Raw genomic sequence first — 27,369 nt, 5'->3', positions numbered from 1 at the left:
ATTCGGCATAATTCTAAGAATGGAGAGTGACATTTTAGACCCTCTTAGAACTCTTCTTTTTACAACTATGGCCATTGATAGATTATTATCCCATTTTATCTCTCATATATTCAAATAGTTGCCAAAAAGCACACTGATGAAGAGGTTGGAAGGTGAAGTTATCTTTTAATAGATTTAACTAGTTTTAATTTGTAGATGTCTCATATAATCAATTTGTATGTAAAAATATCACATTTATTCTTCAAAATTGTGTGTGTGAGTTTTTTACTTTTTCATTTTCTTTTTCTTTTTTTTAAATATTTCAACACCATGAATAAAATAATTAACATATTAAAAATCTTTAGAAACTAAAACCAAGTTCTAAGAGCGACAAAAATAACGTTATCTCCTCTAACAAAAATTCAGCCCATTCTAATAATTCGACCCACCATTTTAATTTTAAGGATTTAAACGATTTGATTGTGATCCCATTTCAGAAACCACCAATTTGATTCTCCAAATATATACAATAAATTAGAAACAACCATGCTGGGCCCAACAGAATACAGCTCCAAGAACTTATTATTTTGTCTCCTATTGAGCATTTTACATAGCGGCATAAAGTACAACTATAAGAAAGCTTAATAATGTATATTAATGTTGCCCATACTCATCAAGAATCCAAACCAAAAAATGAAAAATAACAAATAAACGTACAATCGGTGCTGAAGCCATGCTCAAGCTTCCTGTTGTTGATTTCTCCAACAAAGACTTGAAGCCAGGAACCAACTCTTGGATCAAAGCTTGTAATGATGTAAGGCAAGCCCTTGAAGAGTTTGGTTGCTTCATAATTGAGTGCAATCATAATTTAATCTCATCGGAATTTCGCAGTGAAGTTTTCGGTGCCTTGAAAAATCTGTTCGATCTCCCCACTGAAACCAAAATGAAAAACAAATACGAAAGGCCCTTAACTGGGTATGTGGGACAAATTCCCAAGCTTCCTTTGCATGAAAGCATGGGAATTGATAATGCAACATCCCTAGAAGCAGCACAAAGCTTCACCAAAATTATGTGGCCACAAGGAAATGATAGTTTCTGGTACGTTAATATTTGAACTTATGACTAATAATTTCATCTTCTAAGTTTCACATTAGAAGCAAATTTTTGTTTTAATTATTTTTCCTTTTTCTTAGTAAAATTGTGCATTCGTATGCAACGCTAGCAGCAGAATTGGATCGAACGGTGAGCAGAATGATTTTCGAAAGCTATTCGTTGGAGAAGTACCATGATTCTTACATTGAATCGATTACCTATCTTCTTCGAGTGTTGAAAAATAGGGCGCCAATTGGAGGTGAGCCTAATCTTGGTTTCGTTACTCATACCGACAAGAGCTTCACCACTATTCTTCATCAAAATCAAATTAATGGCCTGGAGATTGATACAAGAGATGGCCAAAAGATCAATGTTGAGCTGTCACCTTCTTCTTTTGTTGTCGTTGCTGGCGATGCATTAATGGTGAGTCATGCATTATTATGAAGGGATAATTAAAATTGGTTCCTATTGTTTCACATTTATATCACTTAGGTCTTTATTTATTTTCTATTCGATTACATTTCTAACGTTAAAACCATGAATAAATAAATAAAACAACACAAACGCTTTTTGGCTTCTTTTTTTGTTATATATATTTATATTTTTTTAAAAAGATACAATTGTTTTATAGGTTAAAAAGTCACTTTTATCTTTCAACTATAAAGTTAAAAATGTTGAAATTATAACATTAGAGATTGTAATAGGATAACTAAAAACACTGAGTTAAGTGATAAAAGTTATAAATTTAATAAGGGATCGAGGTGTCATTTTCTCTAATACAAAACAAGTATTCTCTCTTGATCATAGATCACCATATTGATTTTATTTATTTATCTATTGGTTGATTAGGCATGGAGCAATGACAGGATACATTCTCCAAGCCACCGAGTGATCATGAATGGGGCTGTGGATAGATACTCCCTGGCATTATTTTCATTCAGCAGTGGGATCGTGAAAGTTCCCGACGAGCTTGTTGATGACGAACATCCATTAAAGTACAAACCCTTTGAGCATTTTGGACTGTTACGTTACTTTCGTACGGATGAGGGCTACAAATCCAAGTGTCCAATTAAAGCCTATTGTGGCATTTGAAACTCTTTAGTGCTTCTAAGCTCTCCAAACTAGATTTGAAAATAAACACAAGTAATCTTAAATGTGTGTATCGACTGTCTTAGGGTTAATTATCGATTGTGTTAGGGGTTCCTAGATTTGTATTTTAAGCAGCTTCTCTCTGGCCTGGTACCGGTAATCTTGAGTGTCTGTTTAATATAATTGTTATCAATATGTTATTAAGTTATGTGATTAAACGTTTCCAAGAGTTTGACCAAGTGGTTTTCAAGTAGGTTTCTTTAACCAGTTATCTGAGTTTAATATTATGTGAGCTACTATTTGTTACACATTAAATTACACCAAAGACTACTAGCTACTGCTTAGTTAATTCATTGAATTGTTATTAGAACTCTACATTTTGTTAATCATTCCTCTGTTGAAAGGTGAATGTGAGATTTTAGCAAACAAATTAATTAATTAGTTTTAATTTGTAGATTCTCAAACAATTAATTTGCGAGTGAAAATATCATGTTTACCCTTCAACCATGTGTTTTTTTATGTGACTATTTTAGCACCAAGAATTAATGAAATGGGTAATAGACCTAAATGGTAAAAACTATTTTAGCGCCAAGAATGAAATGGGTAAATACCTAAATAGTAAAAACAAGTCCCACGAATGATGAAAGTCTAATTTCCCCTTCCGTTTTTTGTTGAGGCGAACATTCTTTTTGAATTCGACTTTGAATACTTTCTAACATTAAATTATACTTTTATAACGACTATTGGGAGTTTTGGTGGCTTTTCCACTTATATAAAAGTTTTTATTTTTTAAATATTTAATTTTCCGAATATTATCGACCTTTATTCAACTGTTAGAACTTTTATTACAAAACAGATTTGGTTTTACCTTACTTTCATCTTAAATCTCAACCATCATTTGTGGAAAAGCACAACCTATATAATGCACGTAGTTTTTAGTCCTATCCATGGCTCGCCAATATTTTTCACATAGGTGACATTAATTTATATATCGTCCAAATTTTCCCCCCATATTCACTTAACGTGACATTAGTCCCACATAGATTATCAATTACTCAGTTTTTTATTCGTCATTCGATTTTGACTCGGTCCTTTCTAGCTTTTATTTATTTGCATGGCACAACGACGCAGCAAATGAGCTAACTAGTAGAGGACCACACTCCTAATTTATAATATCACAGAACTTTAAATAATTGACATTTTTAAATAAAGTATATTGGCTATCATAATTTCTGCATTATCTGTTTATTTATAAAACTGGTCAATTGTCGCTCACTTTCATGTATAAGAGCGTTACAGACCAATCTCTTTCAATCATTTAGTGGTCCTTAATTTGGCTGTCTCTGTTACAACATCTTTGTCACAATATTGTTTAATAATGCATAATTTCTCCAATCTAGTCATATATATACATGCTATTAGTGATGATATAGTTACAAACTTTTGTACAAATTCATTGGTTGAACGAAAATATAAAATAATAAAAATAAATCATGTGGGCCAAGAGATATTTAATTTAACCAATTTTATCATGCCACATCAGTTTGTATAAAATAAATCTGTGCAAGAGTTTATGTCTATAGTAATACTCACATGCTATAGTTACATTTGCAACTGCCAAAAAATTGCGACCACCCACATATTAATTCTTTTATATTTTAAAAATTTTATCTCTAACTATTACCTTATTTACCACCAAATTAACTGATGTTTTGGTTTGATACCAAAAACCATCCCACCTGGCTATGATATAGGGATTAAAATGTATGAATTTAACTAGATATAGAACTGATCATTTATGCTAATCTTTTAAAGATCTGATGTCACATATCCATTATTTATGATAGTTTAATGTTGAAATTTAATAATATATGCATTTTAGTTTATCCAATAACCACAAATTTACAACCTAATAAAAAAAAGAAGAAGACCAATATTGTGTCCAAATCTAAAATTAATTTGTCATACATAGTCAGTTCTAGATTTAGTACTTGTTTGATTCGCTCTTTTCTTTTTACATGATTATGATTAATAGTTGTTGGATACGTAGTTGTTGGATACATATTTATATGTAATTAAAATTTAACCATACGCTCTTATGAATACATGTGTCGTCAACAAGATCAAAGTCTATGTGGCTATACATTTACCAACTTAACATATATATCTTTCATACCATACCATATCTAACCAATATCGGACTGATGATTTTAAGTGAACCATTGAACATCTATAAGTAACATGCATATGCAACATTATAAACACATCTCCAAAAGGATAAAGAGAAGGAAAAAAAGGGAAAAAAGAAAAAGAAAACATAAAACAAGAACATGGGATCCCAAACAAAGTCCAAGATTCCTGTTATAGATTTGTCGAAACAAGACTTGAAGTCAGGAACAAGCACTTGGCTTTCAACATGCAAAGATGTTCGCCACGCATTTGAAGAATTCGGTTGCTTTGAAGCAATTTATCAAAAAATTTCTCAAGAATTTCGGAGCGAAGTCCTTGCCTCAACAGAAGAATTATTTGATGTCCCAATAGAGATCAAAGTCAAGAACACAAGCACTAAGCCTTACTTTGAATATTATGGACAATATACCATCATTCCGCTCTATGAATCCTTGGCCATTGATTATCCAGATACTCGCAACGCGACTCAAAGCTTCACCAACCTCATGTGGCCTGCAGGAAATGATTGCTTTTGGTATGATTTGCCCCTATTCCTTACTGTGTGCATTTGAGTATTTTTTTTCTTTTTACACCAGTCCCAAAAATATTTTAAGATAGCTAAATTTTCCCCTAAATTTTAAGCTATAATTAAACTTTTAGTCTTATATTTTTAAAACTTACTTAAAAAGCCTATGTCGTTCATTTGTGGTTTACAATTATAGTGAAAGCTCTCTTTCCATGTCGGAGCTAGTAGTGGAATTAGACAAAATGGTAACAAGAATGCTATTTGAAAGCTATGGCGTCGAGGGTTACTACGATTCATACATCGGATCAGTCAATTACCTTCTCCGATACTTCAAATACAGAGCACCAGAGCCGAACGAGACGAAGATGGGCTTGACTCCTCACACAGACAAGACCATGACATCAATAATTCATCAAATAAATCACATAAATGGTTTGCAGGTACAAGCAAAGGATGGGGAGTGGATTGATGTTGAACCCTCCCCTTCATCTTTTATTGTCATGGCAGGTGATGCACTCATGGTGAGTCACTAATTAACTCTTTTTTTTGCAAAATATTTCATAAGATATTTGAAATTTTGTTTTCGTAAAAGAGTGGGAATTTCCCCCATTTTTTTAATTTAACAAAGAATCCCTTCCATTATCACATAAATGGTTTGCTTAAAAAGAAAATCACTCACTTCAGTTCTTAACGACTTTTCTTATTTTTACCACATAGTTCCTTATTATTATGATTTAATTATCCATTATATCCCTGAATTGACGTAGTGACTGAAAAACTACATATATTATACCCTTGTTGTCAGTGTAATGTGTGATTTTGCCGATGGTTTTGTATACTAAAAAATTTATTATTTATCGTTCAACAATAAAATTATAATGGGTAATAAAAAAAAAAGGGACCTAAGTGGTCAATCTGAGAAATATTAATGACCTAAGCATCATTCTTCCTATAAAATTGATTACATGAATTGTTTTAATCACATAATTTTTTTTATTTTCCTTTCAGGCATGGGGTAATGATCGAATACGACCTTGTCGCCATCAAGTGATTATGGACAATGCAAGTGAAACAAGATACTCTCTAGGGTTATTTTCATTCAGCAGTGGAGTCGTGGATATACCAAAAGAGCTTGGAGATGAAACGCAGCCCTTAAAATACAAACCATTTGATCATTTTGGGTTCCTCCATTTTAATCAATCAGAAGAGGGTAAGAAATCGGCTTCTTCCATCAAAGCTTACTGTGGTATTTGAGAAATCTTTTTAGCTGAAGAAGGTTCATTCGATGATTCTGCTGTGGTCACTATTCGTGTGCAAGATAATTGTTCGGTGTAATAAATTATTGATTCCTCGTTAATTAATGTTGTGAAGGCTTATTTCCAATATTTTTCTCATGAATAAAAGAATATATTGCATATATTGTTAAAGAGATTATCAAACATCGATCGAAAATAAATCCTGTGAATATTATAAATTTGAGGCAATTTTTAATCCATAAACTAACTTTTGACTAGAGTTAAGCTCATGAGATTTTATACGATTTTAAACTCATCCACGAGTGCAGTCCACATTAACTTCTTCTGCGTAAATACAAGTGATAGATGGTTAGTAAATACAAATGTAAGAGCAGTTAAATATGAATTAACCATAAACTATCATTGGTACACAAGTGAAATAAAATTTTTAAAAATTTAGGTGAGTTCATATCATAAAATGATCCCAACTTACTAATGGTGCATTTACTAATATGGAATTAGAATGGGCTGAAATCAAAGTGGATAAAAATGAGAATGAGTTAGAATGAGAATAGCGAGTGAGAATTAAAATAAGTTGTTTACTTGAACTATAAAAATCGGAATCGAAATGAATAAAATTATTACAAATTACTAAAGAGTCCTTAATAATAATGACAATAATATTAATTAAAACAATAAAAATAATAAAAAATAATAATAATAGTAATAATAAAAAAGAATAAAATTATTAATAATAAATTTTAATAATGACAATATTAATCAAAATAATAATAACAATAGTTAATAATAATTAAAATAATAAACTTAATTTTTTTAATAATAATAATAATGACAATTATAATAATAAATAACGAATAAATTGATAAAAATTAATAAATTTGAATAAAATAATATGGGTGATGATTAGGGATGGCAATTGTACCCACAAACCCGCCCAAACCCACCCGCCAAAACCCGCCCGCTGCGGGTAATTTTACCCGTTGTTGGCGGGTTTAGTATTATAAACTAAAACTCGCACATGGATGCGGGTGGGTTTGGTATTAATCTTATATCCAGTGGATACCCGCATAGATATCCACCAAACCCACAATATTTTTTCCAAATATTTTTAATTTAATTTAAATCTAAAAATGTATAAAGAAAATAATGTCATTATTCAAATTACCAAATAGCCAAAGGTTCAAAATTGTGTATGTGTGTATGTGGTCCATTTCCCATTCTAAAGTCATAACCTAAAGAAAACTAAAGGCATTTCCCTTCGAATTAGTATTTGAAAATATTAATCTTAATTATTATTATAGGCATTGTGTTATATGGGTGCTTATGGTGGTGAATGAAATGAATATCTTCTTTCGGAGCTTGTTTTAAATGATAATATAAAATGTAATTATTATTTTTAGATACTAGTTTGTGTTTTTTAAATAGATTTGTGTAATTTATACTTAAATTTGGGAATTTGTGTTGGATTGATGTTGAAATTTTAATTTTTCATTTACATTGTTTAAATATAAAATTGAGTATGTTATATGGAATTTGAAGTTATTTTATAAATTTATATATTAAACATTTGTGATTTTAAATACGAAAACCCGCAAAAAATCTGCCAAGTATCATTGCGGGTTTGGTAATTGTTAAAACCCGCTGCGGGTGGGTGGGTTTTTTTAAAAAAATTAAAACCCGCTGCGGGTTGCGGGTGGGTTTGGTAATTTAAATTTTGTGCGGGTTTGGGTTTGGTAATGGCAAACCCGTTACGGGCGGTGCCCATTGCCATCCCTAGTGATGATACAACCACAAACTCTTGTATAAATTTATTTTGTACAAACTAACGTGGCATTAATTCATTGGTTGAGTGAAAATATAAAATAATAAAAACAAATCATGTGGGGCAAGTGATATTTAATTAAACCAATCTTATGATGCCACATCAGTTTGTACAAAATAAATTTGTATAAGATTTTGTGGCTATATCATTACTCAAATAATATTAAAATAAAAATAATGACATTATTATTGTTGTTGTGTTGTTGCTACACTAATAATAAAATAACAACAACAATAATAATAATAAATTTTAATTATTAAAATTTATTTTTATTATTAAGGGGCATTTTGGGAATATTGAAATGTAAATGGGGGTAAATTGGAAGTTTAGGGAATGGGAGACTCATTCCCAACCACCCATGGGAATCAATCTCTCATTCTCCATTCTCTATTCCCAAATTGTGGTGGGCCTCATGATTCTGATTCTAATTCCGACTATCGCCTCTATCTTGCGAAGTAAACGTCGTTAATGATTTCGATTCTGAATTCCAATTCCCTAATCCAAAAAGTAAACGAATCATAAGAGTTAGTGTTAGAGCTATAGCGCGTCTAGAAAAAAAATCACACAAATAATTTTATAATTCAAGCCTACAAAATATTTTTTTAATAATAATATTTGGGATCCCAACATTTGAGTTTTAACTTGAGTCCCAATGCAATATGTCACTCATTTATTGGATGATGGATTTTATATCTAGTAAAATTACTTAACCACATTCCAATAAATGAATGTCATAGCAATTGGGACTCAAATTGGAACTTATATGTTGGATATCTAACATTGCTTTTTTTTTAAATACTACATATTTTATTTTAATTAAAGATAAGGGGAAGGACAAAGCCCAAATTCGCGTTGACGTTCATTTCCTCATCTTGATTGTTCACATTTCATGATTGGACAATACATGTTCCTCTGCATTACAAGCCATTAATATGGAGCAACGAACAAAACCGTTCATGTAGTCATCTTGATTGTTCACATTTTACGATCGGACAATACACGTTCCTCTGCAGTATAAGCCAATTAATCATCCTGATTATGCTGATTATATTCATTCAAACGGGGTTTTGAAGCTAATCGGTGTCGCTATATAAAGGTCTCTAACTTTTCTGTTGTTTACAGTAGCTTCTGCCCAAAACTTGTTTTTCAATTAATCGAAACCCTTTCAATCTGCACTTCACTTGGTCTTGACGCCTCTCAATTTGCGTTGACGGGTATGCAAGTAAACATGACAATAAGATGTTCATAAGGACTTCCTATAGATTATCAATTTTGAGTAATTGATAATTTTACCACTCTCCTGGAGTCTTTTCTCCAATTTTTCAATCGTTATCATCCATGTCATAATAATAGTTGTCATCTGGGTGCCAACTAGTTGAGTTAGTAAAATTATTTATATTAAAATCAAGAGGTTTTCTATTCGAATTCCACTCATTGGATGGAGAAAGAAATTAGGGATGCCGTTGGGCTCAATAAAAAAAATATAATAATATATGATCACATGAAAGTTCAAATAAGTAAAGACCAAATTCTAACTCCAATATTAAGAAGCAGCTTCCCTAAAACCAAGAACCTAGGTTTGAGCCTCACTATTGTGTGAAGAATTATTAAAAAAAAAAAAGCCCAAATCAATATAACAATAAGATTTATTTAGCCGTTAAGACGCCGAAAACAGGACTTAGTTTTGTTTTATAAACATTTCTCTTTCAAGACATGTTTTATAACATTTCTCTTTCAAGGCATGATCACCTAGGATTATGTATTTTGCGAAAGAAAAAGAAAAAGGCATGAGAGCCATGACAATTATATTCAACAATCAATTTAAATTTTAATAAACACATACACACATATATGTATCTTGTAACATCCATTGCGCGTTATAGAGCAATGTTATGCAATAATTGAGATAATAAATAGGTCGTTTATATTATACAAGCTATTAATTAACTGTACATCGAAGTTAGTTAGCATCATTTAATTCTAGAGAGATTATCAGATTTTTCCATATTAAAATTAATATATGCCACTTATTACCTTACTATTTTTATAAATCAGCAAAAAATATTATGACATGTTTGTATTATTACTCAATTGTGTAGTCCGATGCTATTTAAACTAGCTTATTTCCATTTCTTCAACATGCATTGAATTTATTTCAAATATTTAATAGTAGAATCTGCTTAGTCTGAACATAAATAGATATTTAGACCTTGTCATCATAGAGTTAATCTTAAAGTTCCTGTAAATTTGTAATGTAATATTTTTTTTTTTTAAAAAAAAGAACGAAAGCTTCCATGTTTATTAACGTTTGATCTTTTTGCCTTATTTATAATCACTATGACACTTTTGGCAAGTCAAAATAATTAATCAAGCCTCTTGATCTCCATGGACTTTCATTCGTCATCTTATCATTAATGTTTGCTACTATATGTTCTGCTTTTATTATAACTACTTAACTCTTCCTTTATATATAGTAACATGCTACAAATACATCTATATCTCGAACTTGATGGGTTCACAAACACAACCAAAAATTCTAGTCGTAGACTTGTGCAATGAAAACTTGAAGCCAGGGACCAGTACGTGGATCTCGACATGCAATGAAATCCGGCAAGCCATGGAAGATACCGGCTGTTTTGAAGCAATTTACAATAAAATTCCATTAGAGCTTCACAATGAAATTTTTAAAGCAGCAGATGAACTATTTGATCTCCCAATAGAAACCAAAATGCAAAACACCAGCGATAAGCCTTATCATGAATATTTTGGTCAATACACCGGTATCCCTCTCTACGAATCCCTGGCCATCGATGATCCAACTAATCTCACGGCAACTCAAAGCTTCACAGATCGTATGTGGCCTAATGGCAATCCTCCCTTCTGGTATGAAACGAAATGAGGTCATTGAATTTTCTAATATCTTATTTGATCCAATTTTGTCTCATTTGTTTTTTTTTTTTTTTTGAATTAGTGAAAGTGTTCATTCTTTTGCAAAGATAATAGTGGAAGTAGATCAATTAGTTATGAGAATGATCATGGAGAGCTATGGCATTGAGAAGTACTATGACTCTCACATTGAAACGAGTAACTACCTTCTCCGGTTCTTCAAGTATCGAAAACCGGAAATCAATGAGCATAATGTTGGTTTGTACCCTCACACGGACAAGAACATGGTGTCTATAATTCATCAAAATCATATCAATGGTTTGCAGATAAAAGCAAAAGATGGCGAGTGGATTGATTTGGAACCATCTCCTTCATCTTTCGTGATCATGGCAGCCGATGGGCTCTTGGTAAAGTTCTTATATCCTTTTTCAAAAACTTGTTTTCACAGCATGTTACTAGATTATTTCTCAAAGGGTAAATTCTCCTTCATTCTCTAGAGTTTGGACTAATTACTTAATTTTCAAGTATTACATTAAACATCCATAGAAGTACTTTCAGAGCTGTTGAATCTCTCTTTTCAAGGGTAAAGTGGTATTGTTTTTGTTCTATATAATGAAAATCTAATATGAAACAGATAAAAATTAATGAATACTTATGTTTTAAAAGAGAAAGATATAGAACAAAGGACTTTTTTTAAAAGCAGAAACTTGGAGAATAGGCTTATACACTAGAATTAAGGAAACATTAAGTAAATTATCAAATTTTCTTTCAAATTCAATTCTTAAATCCTGATCAAAATGTGAAATTGATCAATTTCTGCTGATTTTTAATTTACGAAACATATTTCTTTTCAATAATAATGACCCAAAACATGACCAAACTAGTAGGCCCTGATTAGTGTTAATATTGTGTAAGCCAGGCATGGAGTAACGGCAGGATAAGATCTTGTGAGCATCAAGTTATCATAAATGCACATGAAACAAGATATTCAATGGGACTGTTTTCCTTCAATCGGGGCATCGTACATATACCTGAAGAGTTCGTTGATGAATTACACCCTTTGCGTTATAGACCGTTCGATATTTACGAATTCCTTCGGTTCCATGATTCTGACGAGGGAAAGAAAACAGATGGTTCTATCACTTCTTTTTGTGGTATCTAAAAATTATGCATCTCAGACAAAATCTACTTAATTGTCGAAAGCAATTTGATCATATGGCCCTAATCGTTGAGGGCATAAGCGAATTGTGATGCAGTGTGATTATTATGTATTAGTTACTAGGTTTCTACCATGATGTATGTATTGAAACAACTCTTTCTATTCTGTATTATTTTATTACTCATAACCGAAAGTTCCTATTCTAGTCTTCTTATTTACAGCCATATATATTATGAAACAGAAAAACAAAAAGGATGAAATAGGAAAGCCAGATCTAACCAATACTATATGCCGAATTATAAACACAAGGCAAACAATTTTTATTCCCATTATGACATGTCATCTATGTTTTGGATATGGTAACTGCATGTCATACATCACATTTAAATAAAATTTTATTTATTAATTTGTTATTATAAGCAAAATAATTTTCAATTTAATCAATCCTATAATGTACTAACAAAAAACACAAGACAATAATAAATATAATCCAGCCCAATCTTGTCTTATCCAATTCAATCCAATATAGTCACTTTTGGTCTTAGTTTGGCATATCAAATGTGACCAAAATGAGGACACATATGCTTTTATGCCTTGTTTTGCATCGGCACCATGTGGCTTAAAAAACACAATTGTTGCTGTGGAAAAGAACAATTATGAAATAAAAGTTGATAGTGTGTAGTAAATATAAATTTTGAATGACTTTTTTTACAAAAATATTAAAAATATTATAAGTTATTCATCAAATAAGTGTGTGATAAAAATCAACTTATCTTCTAAACTACATCAAGTGTTCTATAGATTATTATAGTGCTTTAGATTTTAAGCCGAAAATGACAATGAGTTCACTCTTAGTCTTAGCTAGTGTTTTTTTTTCCTTTTTTAAATTTGAATAGCTTTGTATTTGGCTAAAATCTAAATAGGTTTGAATGCAGATGTCTGAATGACATGTTTAATTTTTTTTTTTATGTCTAACTATAAGTGTTAAATTTTTTTTTAATAAATGAAAATATCTTAAATATGGTGTTTTAACATTTATGTCCTTGTATGTTTGATACATGATTGTTATAGATTTTATAAGTTACATAATAGGAAACTATAATTCAAAAATAACAATTATACACGCGCACACACACATGCACGCACACATATACAAACATATATACACTAACAATTTAAATTATGGGTAAGGTTTGTGGTTTGAACCCTAGATAAGGAGGGAATTGGGTTACAACTAATCTAAATGAGAAAAAATTGTTCTCCTAACAATTTATTAAATATCAAGATACCATAAGTACATTATTCAACATATATAATGTTAATGGTATATAATCTATTCTTTATTTAATCATATAAGCTAACGTAAATCGATTAATCATTTATCTTAAAATAACATATAAGAAGTTCAGAAAAGAGGAAAAAAAAAAAAAGACAGAACAGACATTATCATTATCTCATACATTGCATGCATCACTGAGGAAAGCGATTTCTCAAGAAAATAAAGGCATAATTCATCATTGTTCCTTGTAGTAATATCATAAGAGAATATAATTAAGTTTCAATCAATCACAGTTCATATGAATTAAAAAATAAAGAGGCCAGTTTTTAATTTTAGACACGGAAGGTCGCATCAACATTGTTTTCAAAATTTTGGCCAAAGGTGGTCCATTTTATTGGCAAAAGTTAAATTCGATTATATATGGTACATATAGAACCATCGACCGATATAATCATCAAAAAATAGATGAAAGGTTCACATCATCATTTTTTTTCCTGTTAAATGCATAAATAAGTCATAAAAACAAAATTTCATCGTACGATTGATGATCTCTGATAATTTGAGCTCAAAAAGTGATGAGATGATTTGATTTTAAGGGGAATGTCTATAATACAAGCATGTATAGACAACCAGTCGTATTTAGGATGATGAGGGGGAAGAGAAGGCTTTTTGAGGCAATTCATCAATCACCTAATTCTGAAGAGCAGTCCTTTTACTAAAAATTAATCAAGTCTCTATCAGACTCCATCCATCTCAAAAGCAATATATTTTGGTTTGTCTTGTTATTTTATATGTCAGTCCCTAACATTTGTATAAATTATGAACAATATTAGTAGTGTATCCCATTCCCAGAGTTGTCAACTTTGACCCCAATAAACTTTCTTGCTTAGTGCAAAGACAATCTAAAGCCAAGATGGGTTCAGAAGCAGCTCAAAAACTTCCCATTGTAGATCTGTCTCAAGAAAACCTGAAGCCTGGTTCAAGTTCATGGCAAACAGCATGCAATGAAATCAGGCTTGCGCTTGAAGAATATGGTTGCTTTGTCGCATTATACGACAAACTCTTACCCGAATTTCGTAACAAAGTGTTTGATTCCCTGGAAGAGTTGTTTGATCTACCACAAGAAACTAAAATGAAAAATGTTAACCCTAAGCCTGCTCATGGCTACATGGGCAAAATATCAGCGTTTCCACTTCATGAGGGCATGGGCATTGAGTATGCAACGAACCGTGGAGAATGTGAAAAATTCACAAGCCTCATGTGGCCTCAAGGAAATTATCAGTTCTGGTAATTAACAATTAATGGTTCTTAATTATTATTATTATTATTAAATTGCTATCCTTTATAATTCCATTAATCGGAACCTTGTGCTAATTTTGCTTGTTGGTTGGTTAATACTTAAATTGGCCCTCAGTGAAGTTGCTCATACATATGCAAACATAGTGGCAGAATTGCAGCAATTAGTGATGAAAATGTTGTTTGAGAGCTATGGCGTAGAGAAACTGTATGAGTCTCAAAAGGAATCAACCACTTACCTTCTCCGTTTCTTGAAATACCGAAAATCGCAGACGGACACCACTAATCTTGCTTTCAAGGGTCACACGGACAAGAGCTTGGTGTCCATTCTTCATTCAAATCATGTTAAGGGTTTGGAGTTGAGAACTAAAGATGGTGAGTGGATTCATTTTGAGCCCTCGCCTTCTTCTTTTGTGATCATAGCCGGCGACGTTTGCATGGTGAGCCAACATCATTTATCAAAGACATTTCATCTTGGGTGGTTGATAACTTGATATATGAATTTAAAAACCCATCATCTCATCGAGGTGTTAAAACAGTAACCAAAAAAATTCATAAACATTCATCATCATAAGTGTATATAGAAATATAATTCCAACAATTAATTAAATTTTTTTAACACAATTTTTTCGGGTTGGCGTAGGCTTGGAGCAATGACAGGATAAAATCTTGTTATCATAGAGTGATTGTGGATGGGCCAGAAGTGAGATATGCACTCGGCTTATTTTCATTCCTAAGTGGGGTGATACAGACGCCGGAGGAGCTAGTTGACGATGAACATCCATTACAATATAAGCCATTTGATCATGCTGGACTCCTCCAATTCTATCTATCAAATAGTGACCAAAACAAGGGAGAACGCAACATGATGAAAGCCTACTGCGGCATCTAATTTGATGAACTTCAATTCTCTACCAAAAGAAAAAAACGTGTCATACTCAATAGTTATATGTGGGTGCCAATTACGTACTTCTGTGATAAGTGTAAGTTGGTCATTTCAAGCTATAAGCTTCTGTAATAAGGGTTCTTGGTATCTTGAATTTGTGTCGTGTGTTATTTAACAGCCTCCCCCCCCCCCCCCCCCCCTCCTCTTCAGGTTACTTCTGTAAAAATGTCTTGTGCGTTGTGAAGATAATATAAGATTCCAAAAAAAATTTACTACATATCAAAATCTTACATCTATAACAAATTACGAACTTTAAAAGTTTGTTCGAATTCATACTACAAGCAGCAATAAAGCAGAGAATAATTTGGATCTATAGCATCATAATGCTGCTCTCCTGGTTCAAAAAATTTCTCTATCCTCTCTAAGTTTTGTTAACAACTAATCGTTAATCTATGAAGTAAATTAAAACCTTTTGTGTGATTTACGATCCTCTCTAAGTTTCGAAAAATCTCTTGACGCATCTTATTTATAATCAATTTTGGCCTTATAAGGGACCGGCAACCACGTTAAAACTACAAAAAAGATAAAATTAAATGGTTTAATGTTAATTTCTGAATACCAATTAGTTTTCAAAGGAATACGGCATTCTTTACTTCAAAACTCCATTGTTAAGTGTCCTGACCTATTGAAAAATTGCAACAAGCTCTTGAATCCAACAATTAAAATTGAACAGTCCATCCTTCTTTTATATTCTATTTTGTTAATAACCAATCACTAATACATATGTATGTATTTATCAAGACAAGCATATATTAGGAAATATTAACAGTAACTCTCAGGTATACGCCTTTTGCATCCCCTCTAGCTAGCTAGTTAAGCCAGACCAATTGTTTACAGACTAATCAATCTCCGAAGTACTTATCACCAGTAACTCAATATAGTATCAAGGCTAGTTTGACCTAAAAGTTTAGTGATTGGTTCTCAATTAAATTGACTGCTTGTACTACATCCACGGGACGAGCTCAAATGAGTCATGTACGTGAAAGAGAATGTTAAAATAAGATTAAATTAAGACTACTACTAGAGCATTACTTTTAAGTTTAATAAGTTTTATAGATGAAGTTACTACTCAAAAATTGCAAGTTAATAAAATGAAAAACACAACAAATTTTTAACCTCAATAGAAACAAATCGATCTCAGTAATGAATATGTGGTTCTTGTCATATTTTAAATATCATAATGGCAATAACTATTTCCATATATACATGATTCAAAACACTTGATTTGTTGATCACAATGGTCTTGATTGAGAAGTTTTAAGATCATATTTCCAGGATCATAATGTGCCGGTGCCCCTCATCAACATAGTCAAAAACTTCAACCATAAATTAACATCTCGATTTTATTCAGTAATGATTCTGACCATAATGTAACTGATTTTGTTTTCCTGAATTTCTATGAGGATGTGACATCTCGATCAATCTCTTTCAATATTATTTAGATCATAGTAAAAAATACATGGCGACATAAATAAAAATTTGTCATGTGCGAGGTAATTATATTGATAATTACAAATAAAAGCTATTGATAAAGAAGTAAAGCATAAACAAATTATACTTAGTACAAGTTGAATTAAAATTGTTCAGGCAATATTTAGGCAGCATCTCTCTATCATAGGACTTGAGAAGGGGAAGAATACTAAAGTTATTTTCATCTCTTGTTTTCTATTCAATTTTAATGAAATGGCCCCTTGATTATATAAATTATAAAAGACCTCTCACCTAATATGATATATCAGATGATGAGACGTTTATGTTGTTATAACATTTCTTTTTCAATCAATATATTCAAATCTCATCCGAAAATCAATTTTGATTTTGGCGGTTGATTGGAGAGAACTAAATTAATAATACTATTGCTGAAATTTAATTGAGGTCCTGAAAGAACATTATTTCAAAGGACCACAAAAGAGTCACCAAAACAAAAATTTTGCCTTTATCATGTATTAATCCAAACCTAAATGACGCATTAATAACTCCAAACAAGTTGAAAGATATATGTTTTTGCTTTTATTTTTTCAATTAATGAAATATGTGACAATCAATCATTCATAACTGCTTCTTTTTGTGGATTAATTAATATCTCGTTGATGACATGAAATTGTGATCGTGACCTGCACAAGCTTAATATATATGAAAAAAAGCAGGATCGCCTTAGGGTTGTGGACCACTTAGCAAGCACATTTAAAATATATGTTAGATTAGAAATCGAAATATATTAATTCAATATGCAAATGTAACCTATGTTTATATTACCGCTCTAATTAGTATTCTATGATCCACGATACTATCTATCATTCAACAAGTGGACTCATTTTGGCAGCGGTAGCGAAGTACTTAATTAATTAAGGGCACCCAGCTTGTCACAGAAATTTGAGTGGCCTTGAAGGCCTAGGAGCTCAATATACCCCACACGTCTCCAATTTATCCCTGTTCTTATTTTTCACACACTTCACTTGTTTACCTCCAATACTCTGCTCATTAACTTTAATCTAATCCAAGCAAAATTTAGTACTTCTTTAAGCACTTGGTAACTGTCATCAACAAAGAAGGGGTTCAAAGTTAATCTGTTTGGTGTTCCTTATGTCGACAGATGGCAAGGCTTCTTTTTATGGTTGCAGCAATGGCTAACCCGTTAACCTTTACAAATGTGATTACACCATTGCTACCGGCCTACCAATTGCTAAAGATCTACTAAGAGACTGAAAGTTTATAGTAAAAAGAGATTAGAAAAGAGATATATCCATTTTAGAAATTTTAACTAAGGAAAATATAGAACTAACATAAAATTAATTATTGGGGGCTGCTGAGAGATATTGAAGTGGTTAAATATCACTAACTCTGTAATTAATTAAGGGCACCTAGTTTGTCACAGAAATTTGAGTGGCTTTCAAGTCCTGGGAGCTCAAGCCTAAGCCCAAATGTTATTGGCCCAAAGTACTAAATCACAGGCTATCCAATGGGGATTCCGATATATTTTGGCAATGCTAGTTGTCCATTCGGAGGACCCAATATTTGCAGCCAGCATTTGTAGAATCTCATACCTCGCCCACTCATATTTTTTGGGCACTGGGTAATTAATTTACAGTAAAGTGTTTGTTGTTCGTAAAAAATTCTTATTAATTTCACTTCAATTATAGATTTATTTATTTCCAAATGATAAAAAGATAAAATGTTGACAAAAGCTACACACACTTATATAGTAGTTTTCTGATTTAAAATCTTAAAGTGCGGGAAAAGTCTGGGAAAGTTTTAAAATCGTACGGTTTTAAAAGTTTAAAACTTAAAACGTTTAAACCACACGATTAATGCATTTTTCAAACTTTCCCGCACTTTAAAATTACAGATTGGAACATTAATTAAATATGTTAATTGATCGTGGTACTGATAATTGTTTATCTTTGTTTATGTCAGTATTTTGCCTAACTTTCTTTTTATTTGAATATTAATACACTTTAAAAAAAGAGGAAAAAATTCTCAATAGAATATTACTTTTAAATTCATCCAAAGACTGTTGATATGTTTTAATGATCTCATTCAATTCTTCAAGTTTAATTAAATTCACAAATCACAGTTTAAATTAATTTGTCCACAAACATACACAGAGATTATTACTTCAATTACAACAATGGTTTTTAGTTAATTTCTGGAACCCAACAATGATTGCTTAATGTGTAAGCTTTTATATATTTTAAGTGTATATTTCTACGCATACCACTTGTAAAGAATCAAATAATACATTTTGTCTTGTAGCAGCCACAAATGATCATATCTTACTATCTTAGTATTTTCATTTTATGTACTATATCCTCGTATTTATCCTCATATTGTATACATAGTGCATCACTAAAACCTTATAAATACATCAATATATTGATGTAACCCTCAGTGGTCTATAATCAAGAGAAGAATTAAACCTGGTTAACTTATTTTCATTCATCCGTAACCATTTTCAAATGCTCTAAATGCGTCACCACATCAACAGAATACACCAAAATATCATCAAAATATACCACAGTCACAGGTAATATCTAATAAGTCATAAAGTAAGATTCTCTAATGATAATGTTGTACTATATGATGTAACATAAAGTAGTAGTGCATTGTAAAGTAAGATTCCTTAGTGATAAGGCGTAATGATGTGTTTTGTAAAAAGAGATTCCCTTGGTGTCCTATAAGAGAGACTCCCTAATGTTATTGTCGATCACCGAGTCTGGTACCATTTTCTTCTCTATTTGTAATAAAATACATTTCCAAAAATATTCTTTTTTAGTATCAGAGCTAGTAGTCCCAAAGGGAGTCTTTCATAGTTTTTTTTTTATAATAAAGTATGATATATGATTGCCGTTCAATCAGATCTTCCATATCATAAATATTTTAGGAAATTAAAATAAGCTTGTTTCCAGATCAAGTTATTTAGCCTAAAGATATATAGAAAAGATTCTTTAAAAGGTGTGGCAACTAGTTATTAGGTTAATGAGAGTTGTGTATTTTGGGCTTATCACTAATAAAAGAAGTCTGATGTGTATCCTCCTAAATAATAAGACCCACAATTAGGGCAGTCGAGGACTATAGACAACCAGAATATAACTCAGTATGAGATACATGCTTCTAATATGGAAGCTCTCTCTTCTTCTTCAAATTCTCATTCCTCTATAATAAACTTTCACTTTGAGACCTAAGAAGAAAATAATCAAAAAGCCGTCTAACCTTTCAGATTAGATTCCCTAAACCCTTATAAATTTTATGATGTAAAAACCATGATCTATTTTATTAAGTTTGTTGTTACTATTAAACAACACAAACTTAAATTTGTATATAAATCTTCTAAAGTTTTGTACAATCTATTTCCTCTAGTTCAAGAAACATATCTTCTTATTCTCTCTCCGCAGAATATCAAGAGATACAGGAATAAAGGTTACAAAGGATTTTATCCTGATGCTATTAAAGTTAAGCTACAACTACTATTTCTTAGAGGCAAGAATGTTATATGCTTTCTAGCCATCCTCAATATAAAATGACAAACTTTTGAAAAGGCCTTGCTCTTAGTAGTGGAAGTAGGGCTTAACCAGGGACACGTAATCATCCAGGTAGAACCAAATTTTCACCTTAGATTTGCATAAACCCACTCTCTTAGTAACCATCAAAGTCTTAATCTAGTGAAATAGATTAACCATGAAACCAAATAAGCCAGCCCTTGCAATTCACCATATCATGGCTTACAAAGTCCAAACCCACATGTTTTTTATGAGCTACAACAACCTTTACATCACCAAGTTTATTGCTGAAAAAGGAAGAATCATTCAACCCAAAGCTTTCAAACAAAACGAATTGATTTTTCCACCAAAATGATCAATGAGTATGAGCAAAATAACAGGCCCTTGCATATACAAGAGACCCTATGGTGGATATTGACGGATGAAAGAATATCAGTCTCTTTTCCCAAAGAAACAAAACCCTTGTATCCGTGTGAAAAATTTCAAATTAAAGGAAAACATTTAGAGTCTTACCTATGTATGCCACGAAGTTATTGTTTAGCCAAATTCATGGGACCAATCTAAGTGATCAATGCCCCAGAAATTGGTGAAGAATCCCTAAGGAGAATATCTGATGATTATGGAACAATGAAGTGGATAGTCCAGAAAATAAATCCTACTGAATTCGGACCCGTAGAAAAGGCCATCAACTGGAGCAATATAAATGCTTTAAAACAAAAATAAAGCATTAGAAGAAATTATTGCTTCATAATATCAACTTGTAGACATATAAAAGAACTGTGAAAGTAAACCAAGGAGTCTCGCAAAATTTAGAGATTCACAACCAAACCATTTTCAGACCTACAAGAATTCCCTAGGAGAATCACTATGCTCAAAAGAACAAGAGTAGATAGTAATGAAGAAAGAATGAGAACTTTGCAATGTTACCAGGAGTACTACAAAATGCAGCAAAAGAAAATTTCTTGGAAAAATGATAAGCCTTGTAAATCAGTGCATATCTAAGAAGAAAGTCCTTCGGGCAACAACAGCTAAGCATTTTGGAGAAATTATAAAATACCACCAGTACAACCATGGCCTACAAAAGCTGCTTGCTATGAAGTAGAAAACTCGGATGATATTTTTGGATTTAGTGAAACAATTGAGAACACTCAGGAGTATCATTATCAACTGAGCCACAATCACGACAGTCTCAACAGCAACAACAATCACAACAACAACAACAAGAACCACCAACAGAACATGCAAAAGAATGGAAAATATTAGTACAAATCCCCCATGCTTTGACATTAAAGACATTCTAGAATATTGATAACGTTGAACCTAAAGATATGCTTGCATATATAGAGTAAATGATAGCATCATATGAAGGAGAATGTCAAAAAGGTCTATACATTACCAAACGGGTTGCCATGTGACGACTCATAACAAGTTTTACTAGATCATTGAAGAGATAGTGAGGAAATGCTTTCACTCGGATGAAAAAAGAATACCTTTTAAACTGAAAAGATCCTTGTAGTGCTATTTTGGATAATCTAACTCTAGACTTTATGAGCATTGGAGCAAGGGAAATTGAAATAACATAAAAACCGTTTTTCTAAAACATATGTTGTGATATTAGAGAACTTGAAGAATACTGTATTGAGCAAGAGTGTCTCTACTTCATTTTCAACAAACCTACAGACACAATCAAAAGAACGTTCATTCTCAATATGCCGATCTAGTAGTAGAAATGATTGAAGCAAAATTCAAAGCTGAAAGACTCACAAACCTATCGAATTTTAGTTTAGCACAGCTGTACCAAATGGCAACAGAACTGATTCAGAACTATTGCAGAAATCAGGAACTCAATAAGCACATAAAGTAGATAAAGAAAACCTCTTTATTTAAATACTGCAATGAAAAACCTAACAAGTTTGGATGTCATGGTTCTGGCACTTTATCCTTATACCAGAAGAAATTCCACATCAAACGGAAAGAGTCTTGGAAACCATACAAGGGACGAAAGTATCGATTTGTGAAAAAGGCAAAACTTTCCAAAGCAATGAGGAAGGTACTTCATTTATAGAAAAAAAAGAGACATTATGCTAAATAGTGCAAATTCAAGAGAAAAACTCCTACAAAGCTCCTATAGATGATTGAAGATCAAGACTTCTATGATGACTATTATACCTGATCTAATGATAATGAAAATACATTATTGGCAGTTAACATGAAATCCCAGGAGTCTGACACCCATTGGATCTGATGATTCAAAAAAGTCTTGAGAAGATGAACCAGTATTCGCTCTTCATAAAGAACAACCTGTTGATTTTGTGATGAACTCAAGACCAATATTCAGACCATATGTGAAGGTCATCCTCCAACTCTCACAACACAAACAAATTACTCTTACTGCCTTAATTGATACCAGAGCAGTTTCATCAATTATTCGTGAGAGATGTTTGCCTAAAAGTTATCATGTTCCTACACAAGTCAGCTTTACAGCAGTAAGTAGATATCAATTCTACAGCCATAAGTATGCCAAACTTATTTAAAATCTTCCTTTTTGCAAAAGATATAGTTTTTTTTTCTTTTGACCAAATAAGAGAATATTTATTGCTTGGTCTAGATTTTTACAGTCTCATTGCTCGTTCACATTTCTCCCGATGGGTTTAGTTATACGATAATCAATCTTATTGACCAAAAGTCTCATTCTTTTATAGTGCCTTGAGTTGAGCAACAATCTATCTTTAATATGAGTGATAAAGGAAAAATTCAAAATACTCCAGTCCAGAAATTTGAACTTCAGCAAAAAGAACTTTTGTAGTGCTATGCAGATATACCAAATAAGTTCTAGTTCAGAGTAAATATTTAGTTTCACTCCCATATAAAAAAGGATGGGTCATGCCACATTAAACAACTTCTCATTCAGGAATACCCCATGATCAAGAACTATGCTGATAGAAGATCCAACCATTTTTAGACCTTAAACTTATCAGGCCTTCTTAGTCCCATTAAGCCAACCCAGCATTCTATGTGAATAAGCATTCAGAGCAAGTTCGTAGAAAAAAAAAATTGGTTATCGACTACAAGAAGCTGAATGTTTGCGCCCAAGATATTAGGTATCATATATTAGAAAAACTAATCTTTAAAAAAAATATAGCATCTACTAAATTTTATTGCAAGTTCGATATAAATGTAGGATTTTGGCATATTGGCAAAAAAGATGAGGATGGGCACAAAACAACATTTGTAGTATCACATGGACATTATAAATGCCTTTTGGACTAAAGAATGTTCTGTTAGAATTTCAGCATAGAATGGATAAAGTGTATAAGCCTATATCAAACTTTTGCATGTTATATATTGATGATGCCTTAATCTTCGGCAATAGTAAAGAAGAACATGCTAAACATCTTTCAAAATTCAAAGAGCTAACATATAATCATGGTTTGCATTGTCTGAATCCAAAATAAAAATTAGGCTTAAAGAAATTGATTTTTTGGGACTTCACATCAAAGATAAACACAACATTCCACAATTACACATTGCAAAAAAATATCTTAATTCCTTGATAAATTGTCAAGTAGGAAACAGATAAAATAATTTTTGGGTATTAGTAACTACGCAACAGATGATATTCAAAATCTTTCAAAGCTGACAAGTCAGATCTCAAAACATCTAAAAAAAAGGATCTTTACCATGGTTGGCAGAAGTAAAAAAAGCTTTAAAAGAATTAAAGCTAAAATGTTAATCACTTCAACCTTTGCAGATTCCTAGCAAAGAGCAACTCATTCTGCAAAGGTGCAATACTGATTGAAGAATCCAATAGACAAGAGAATTTGTGGCTATAAATTAAGATAATTTAGTGAAGCTCAGTATCACTGCCCATCATCAAAGAAAGAAGTTCCAATAGTCATTAAAGGCATTAAGAAATTCTATTTTTTTCTTTGTCTCACTTTATTTGTAATTGAAATAGATTACAAGTACTTTTAGGGCTGCTAAGGAAAAAAGAAAGAGAAATTCTGGATTGACAATTGGCAAGGTGGTCTGCAATGGCTTTATGTAGAAGGAAGTTACCCGAAGATCCCATAATTGATCTCAACACTACGTGGAGAAATCAGGAAAGTAATCTTTGAAAAGGTAGTTGATTATGATCAATATCCTTAGAGCTTTGATGACACTACTTGGCGCTTATGGACACTCTTGAGCAAGCTTGAATTCAAGTTATTCAAGAGACCTGATAAATGAGCTAGTATACAAAGTATCCACAGTGTTTCATCATGTTATTGATGAAGACACCAATTGGGAATATTATGTGATAGGTAAAGCATCATCACTATCATATTATATCAACTGGTAATGGATAAATCTGTATCCTGCAGTAATAGTCTTTGAACCACACTTTATCTACAGAAGTCAAGGGTACGCTAAAGGAAGATAGTTCGACAGACTCTTTGCTCCTGTATTCGAAGATATCCTCACACTCAAGCTAATCAACAAATACTACCTAACTCACCGTACCATTGTCATCATGCAACAAAGAGATATATGGAGAAGAGACAAGCCACCACTAGTTAAAGTGGTAAAATATGATCACATGTATGATGACACATAAATCATGTGAAGTGGATGTCTACATGCCAGAAAAGCCCCAGCAGAAGTATAAAGGATAGAACCCGTATACAATACTCATAGCCCATTTTCTTTTAGTGTGCAGGCTACTCTAGAACTCTTTTACAGAGAAGAGATACAAAATGCACAACTTTATAGTGATGATCATTGGGAGTAAGAAGCAACATGATAGTATGATGACTAGCTTCGAACACAAGGAATAGTAGGGGAAAGAACACCACCATGGGAACCGCTAGGACTTCTTGGATGGGCAAAATGATGGCTAGACTACTATGGTTTAAAAGAAGGATATGAACAAGGATAAGAGTGGATATCCTCAACCAAACCACCCCCAACCATTACAGGATGCTCTTCCTCTAGAACCTATGGATGATGAAGAAATTTTTTACCAAAAATTTTTAGAATAGGAAGAATACTACGTGCACAACAAAAACCCAACATGGGATGACGAAGGAAGTGGTACAAGTTAAGCGGAAGCAATAGTGGACCCTACGAATGAAAGCAATGGTGAATACTTACCAATAATAAGTGACAAGTGTGTAAAGTCACATGTATTTTCTAGTGAGTCAGAAAGTAAGATTCCCTGGTGATAAGGTTGTATTGTATGATGTAACTTAAAGTAGTAGTGAGTAGTAAAGATTAAAGTGAGGTTCCTTAATGGCAAAATGTAATGATTTGTTTTATAAAAGAACGTTTCCTTGGTGCCTATAGGGAATATCCTTTTACTGCAAGAGAATCTCCTTTTACAAAACACATCATTATACCTTATCACTAAGGAATATTATTTTAATTTTACTTTATAATTTTCTACTACTTTATGTTACATCACAGGCTATTAATCACTCTGATTGCAAGTAGAGAAGAAAATAATACCAGACTTGATGATGAACACACTACTAGGGAATCTCTCTTATAAGCACCAAGAGAATCTCTTTTTACATAACACATTATTACACTTTATCACTAAGGAATCTTACTTTAATCTTATTTTACAATTGACTACTACTTTATGTTACATTACACAGTACTGTCTTTTCACTAGGGAATCTTACTTTATGACTCACTAGACAATACATGTGACTCCACATACTTATCAGCACCAAGGGAATCTTCTTTTACAGAACACATCATTACATCTTATCACTAAGGATTGTCGGAATCATTTTGTAGTTATCCACATATGTTGGACTTGGTTCTTTCAGCACATAAAAGTACTTGGCACATTTGACAATTCGAATAAAATCACAAGCCACTCATATAGCCCTTCCTTCATCTTAAACGATGTATATTATTGTAAAAGCAAGCTATTAATAAAACAATTAACTTATCAAATTAATTTTAAAGGTAAAATAATAATAAAAAAATTACGTTAATTTTTATTTACTTTTAATGTTAATTTGATAAATTAACATTTTTTTAATTAATGTCACCAAAAATATTGTTACATGTGTATTATTGTAAAAGCAAGCTATTAATAGTTGAGGTGTCTTAAGATATTTTTTGAAATATAAGCACCAAACAACCACTTAACGCAAAATATAGATATTAAACAAATACTTACTCTCTTGTAAAATGATAATCTGCAAATTATTCTTAAAACTATAGTAAACCTCAATTTATCCCATTTTTGTTAAGAAGACAAAATAAAATTTCATCAATCCACCCCCATTTTTTCCTTATCTTTTAACAAAACTAGCGTTAGGTTGAAGTTTACAATAATTTGGGGTATTATGAAGATTGTTATTTCACAAGAAAGGTGATCTGAAATTTATTCTATAATATATCCAGATTGTATGGAAAATATTTAATTTAATGTTATTTGAAAATTGTATGTGTTATTTTGCAGACATGAACAAATAGTTGAATGTACTCGCCCTACCGTCATGTGATGACGGCTGGAAATGAGGTAAGGTACTCAACAAGATTATTTTCGATTTCGAAATTAAGCTACACAATAGACTGTCCAAAAGAGCTAGTAGATGAAGAACATCCTTTGCCCTTTAAGCCTTTTGATCACATAGAGTTTCATGAATTCTACAGTACTAGAACTAGCAAGAGAGAGTTGAGTCTGCATTAAAGACCTACTATGGATTTTAAAATTTGCGATGTATGATTAGTAGCTAATGCTTGATATTGTGCAACCATTGTGCTTTGGTGTAAAATAAGCTTAGAATAAGTATTTGCTTTTCCATTTAATTAAAAAAAAGATTGTAAAATTCTATGTATTAAAACATTTCAGGGAAATTAAATAAATTCTTC

At 31.9% G+C, this 27,369-nt stretch overlaps 4 protein-coding genes across 4 annotated transcripts; all 4 read left to right on the top strand.

Moving 5' to 3' along the window:
• Positions 1-659: 659 nt before the first annotated feature.
• On the top strand, positions 660-2,424 carry LOC102608166 (probable 2-oxoglutarate-dependent dioxygenase AOP1). Its single transcript, XM_006465451.4, has 3 exons — positions 660-1,077; positions 1,173-1,494; positions 1,921-2,424. Exons 1-3 carry the CDS (start codon positions 713-715, stop codon positions 2,161-2,163), a joined length of 930 nt encoding a protein of 309 aa, XP_006465514.3. The 5' UTR covers positions 660-712; the 3' UTR covers positions 2,164-2,424.
• A 1,869-nt stretch (positions 2,425-4,293) lies between these two features.
• LOC102608457 (probable 2-oxoglutarate-dependent dioxygenase AOP1) lies at positions 4,294-6,275 on the top strand. The gene is made up of 3 exons (XM_006465452.3): positions 4,294-4,864; positions 5,052-5,376; positions 5,864-6,275. Exons 1-3 carry the CDS (start codon positions 4,491-4,493, stop codon positions 6,107-6,109), a joined length of 945 nt encoding a protein of 314 aa, XP_006465515.2. The 5' UTR covers positions 4,294-4,490; the 3' UTR covers positions 6,110-6,275.
• A 4,034-nt stretch (positions 6,276-10,309) lies between these two features.
• Positions 10,310-12,190, top strand: LOC107177211 (probable 2-oxoglutarate-dependent dioxygenase AOP1). The gene is made up of 3 exons (XM_015530690.3): positions 10,310-10,816; positions 10,905-11,226; positions 11,739-12,190. The coding sequence occupies exons 1-3, from the start codon at positions 10,362-10,364 to the stop codon at positions 11,979-11,981; spliced, it is 1,020 nt and encodes a 339-aa protein (XP_015386176.3). The 5' UTR covers positions 10,310-10,361; the 3' UTR covers positions 11,982-12,190.
• A 1,742-nt stretch (positions 12,191-13,932) lies between these two features.
• LOC102627588 (deoxypodophyllotoxin synthase) lies at positions 13,933-15,628 on the top strand. The gene is made up of 3 exons (XM_006465359.3): positions 13,933-14,544; positions 14,672-14,993; positions 15,197-15,628. Exons 1-3 carry the CDS (start codon positions 14,171-14,173, stop codon positions 15,443-15,445), a joined length of 945 nt encoding a protein of 314 aa, XP_006465422.2. The 5' UTR covers positions 13,933-14,170; the 3' UTR covers positions 15,446-15,628.
• The last annotated feature ends 11,741 nt before the right edge of the window (positions 15,629-27,369 follow it).

The sequence above is a fragment of the Citrus sinensis genome, chromosome 7 (assembly GCF_022201045.2).
Source record: "Citrus sinensis cultivar Valencia sweet orange chromosome 7, DVS_A1.0, whole genome shotgun sequence".
NCBI classification, from domain to species: domain Eukaryota; kingdom Viridiplantae; phylum Streptophyta; class Magnoliopsida; order Sapindales; family Rutaceae; genus Citrus; species Citrus sinensis.
The sequence above is the reverse complement of the archived record's forward strand: the minus strand, read 5'-3'. Positions and strand labels throughout refer to the sequence as shown.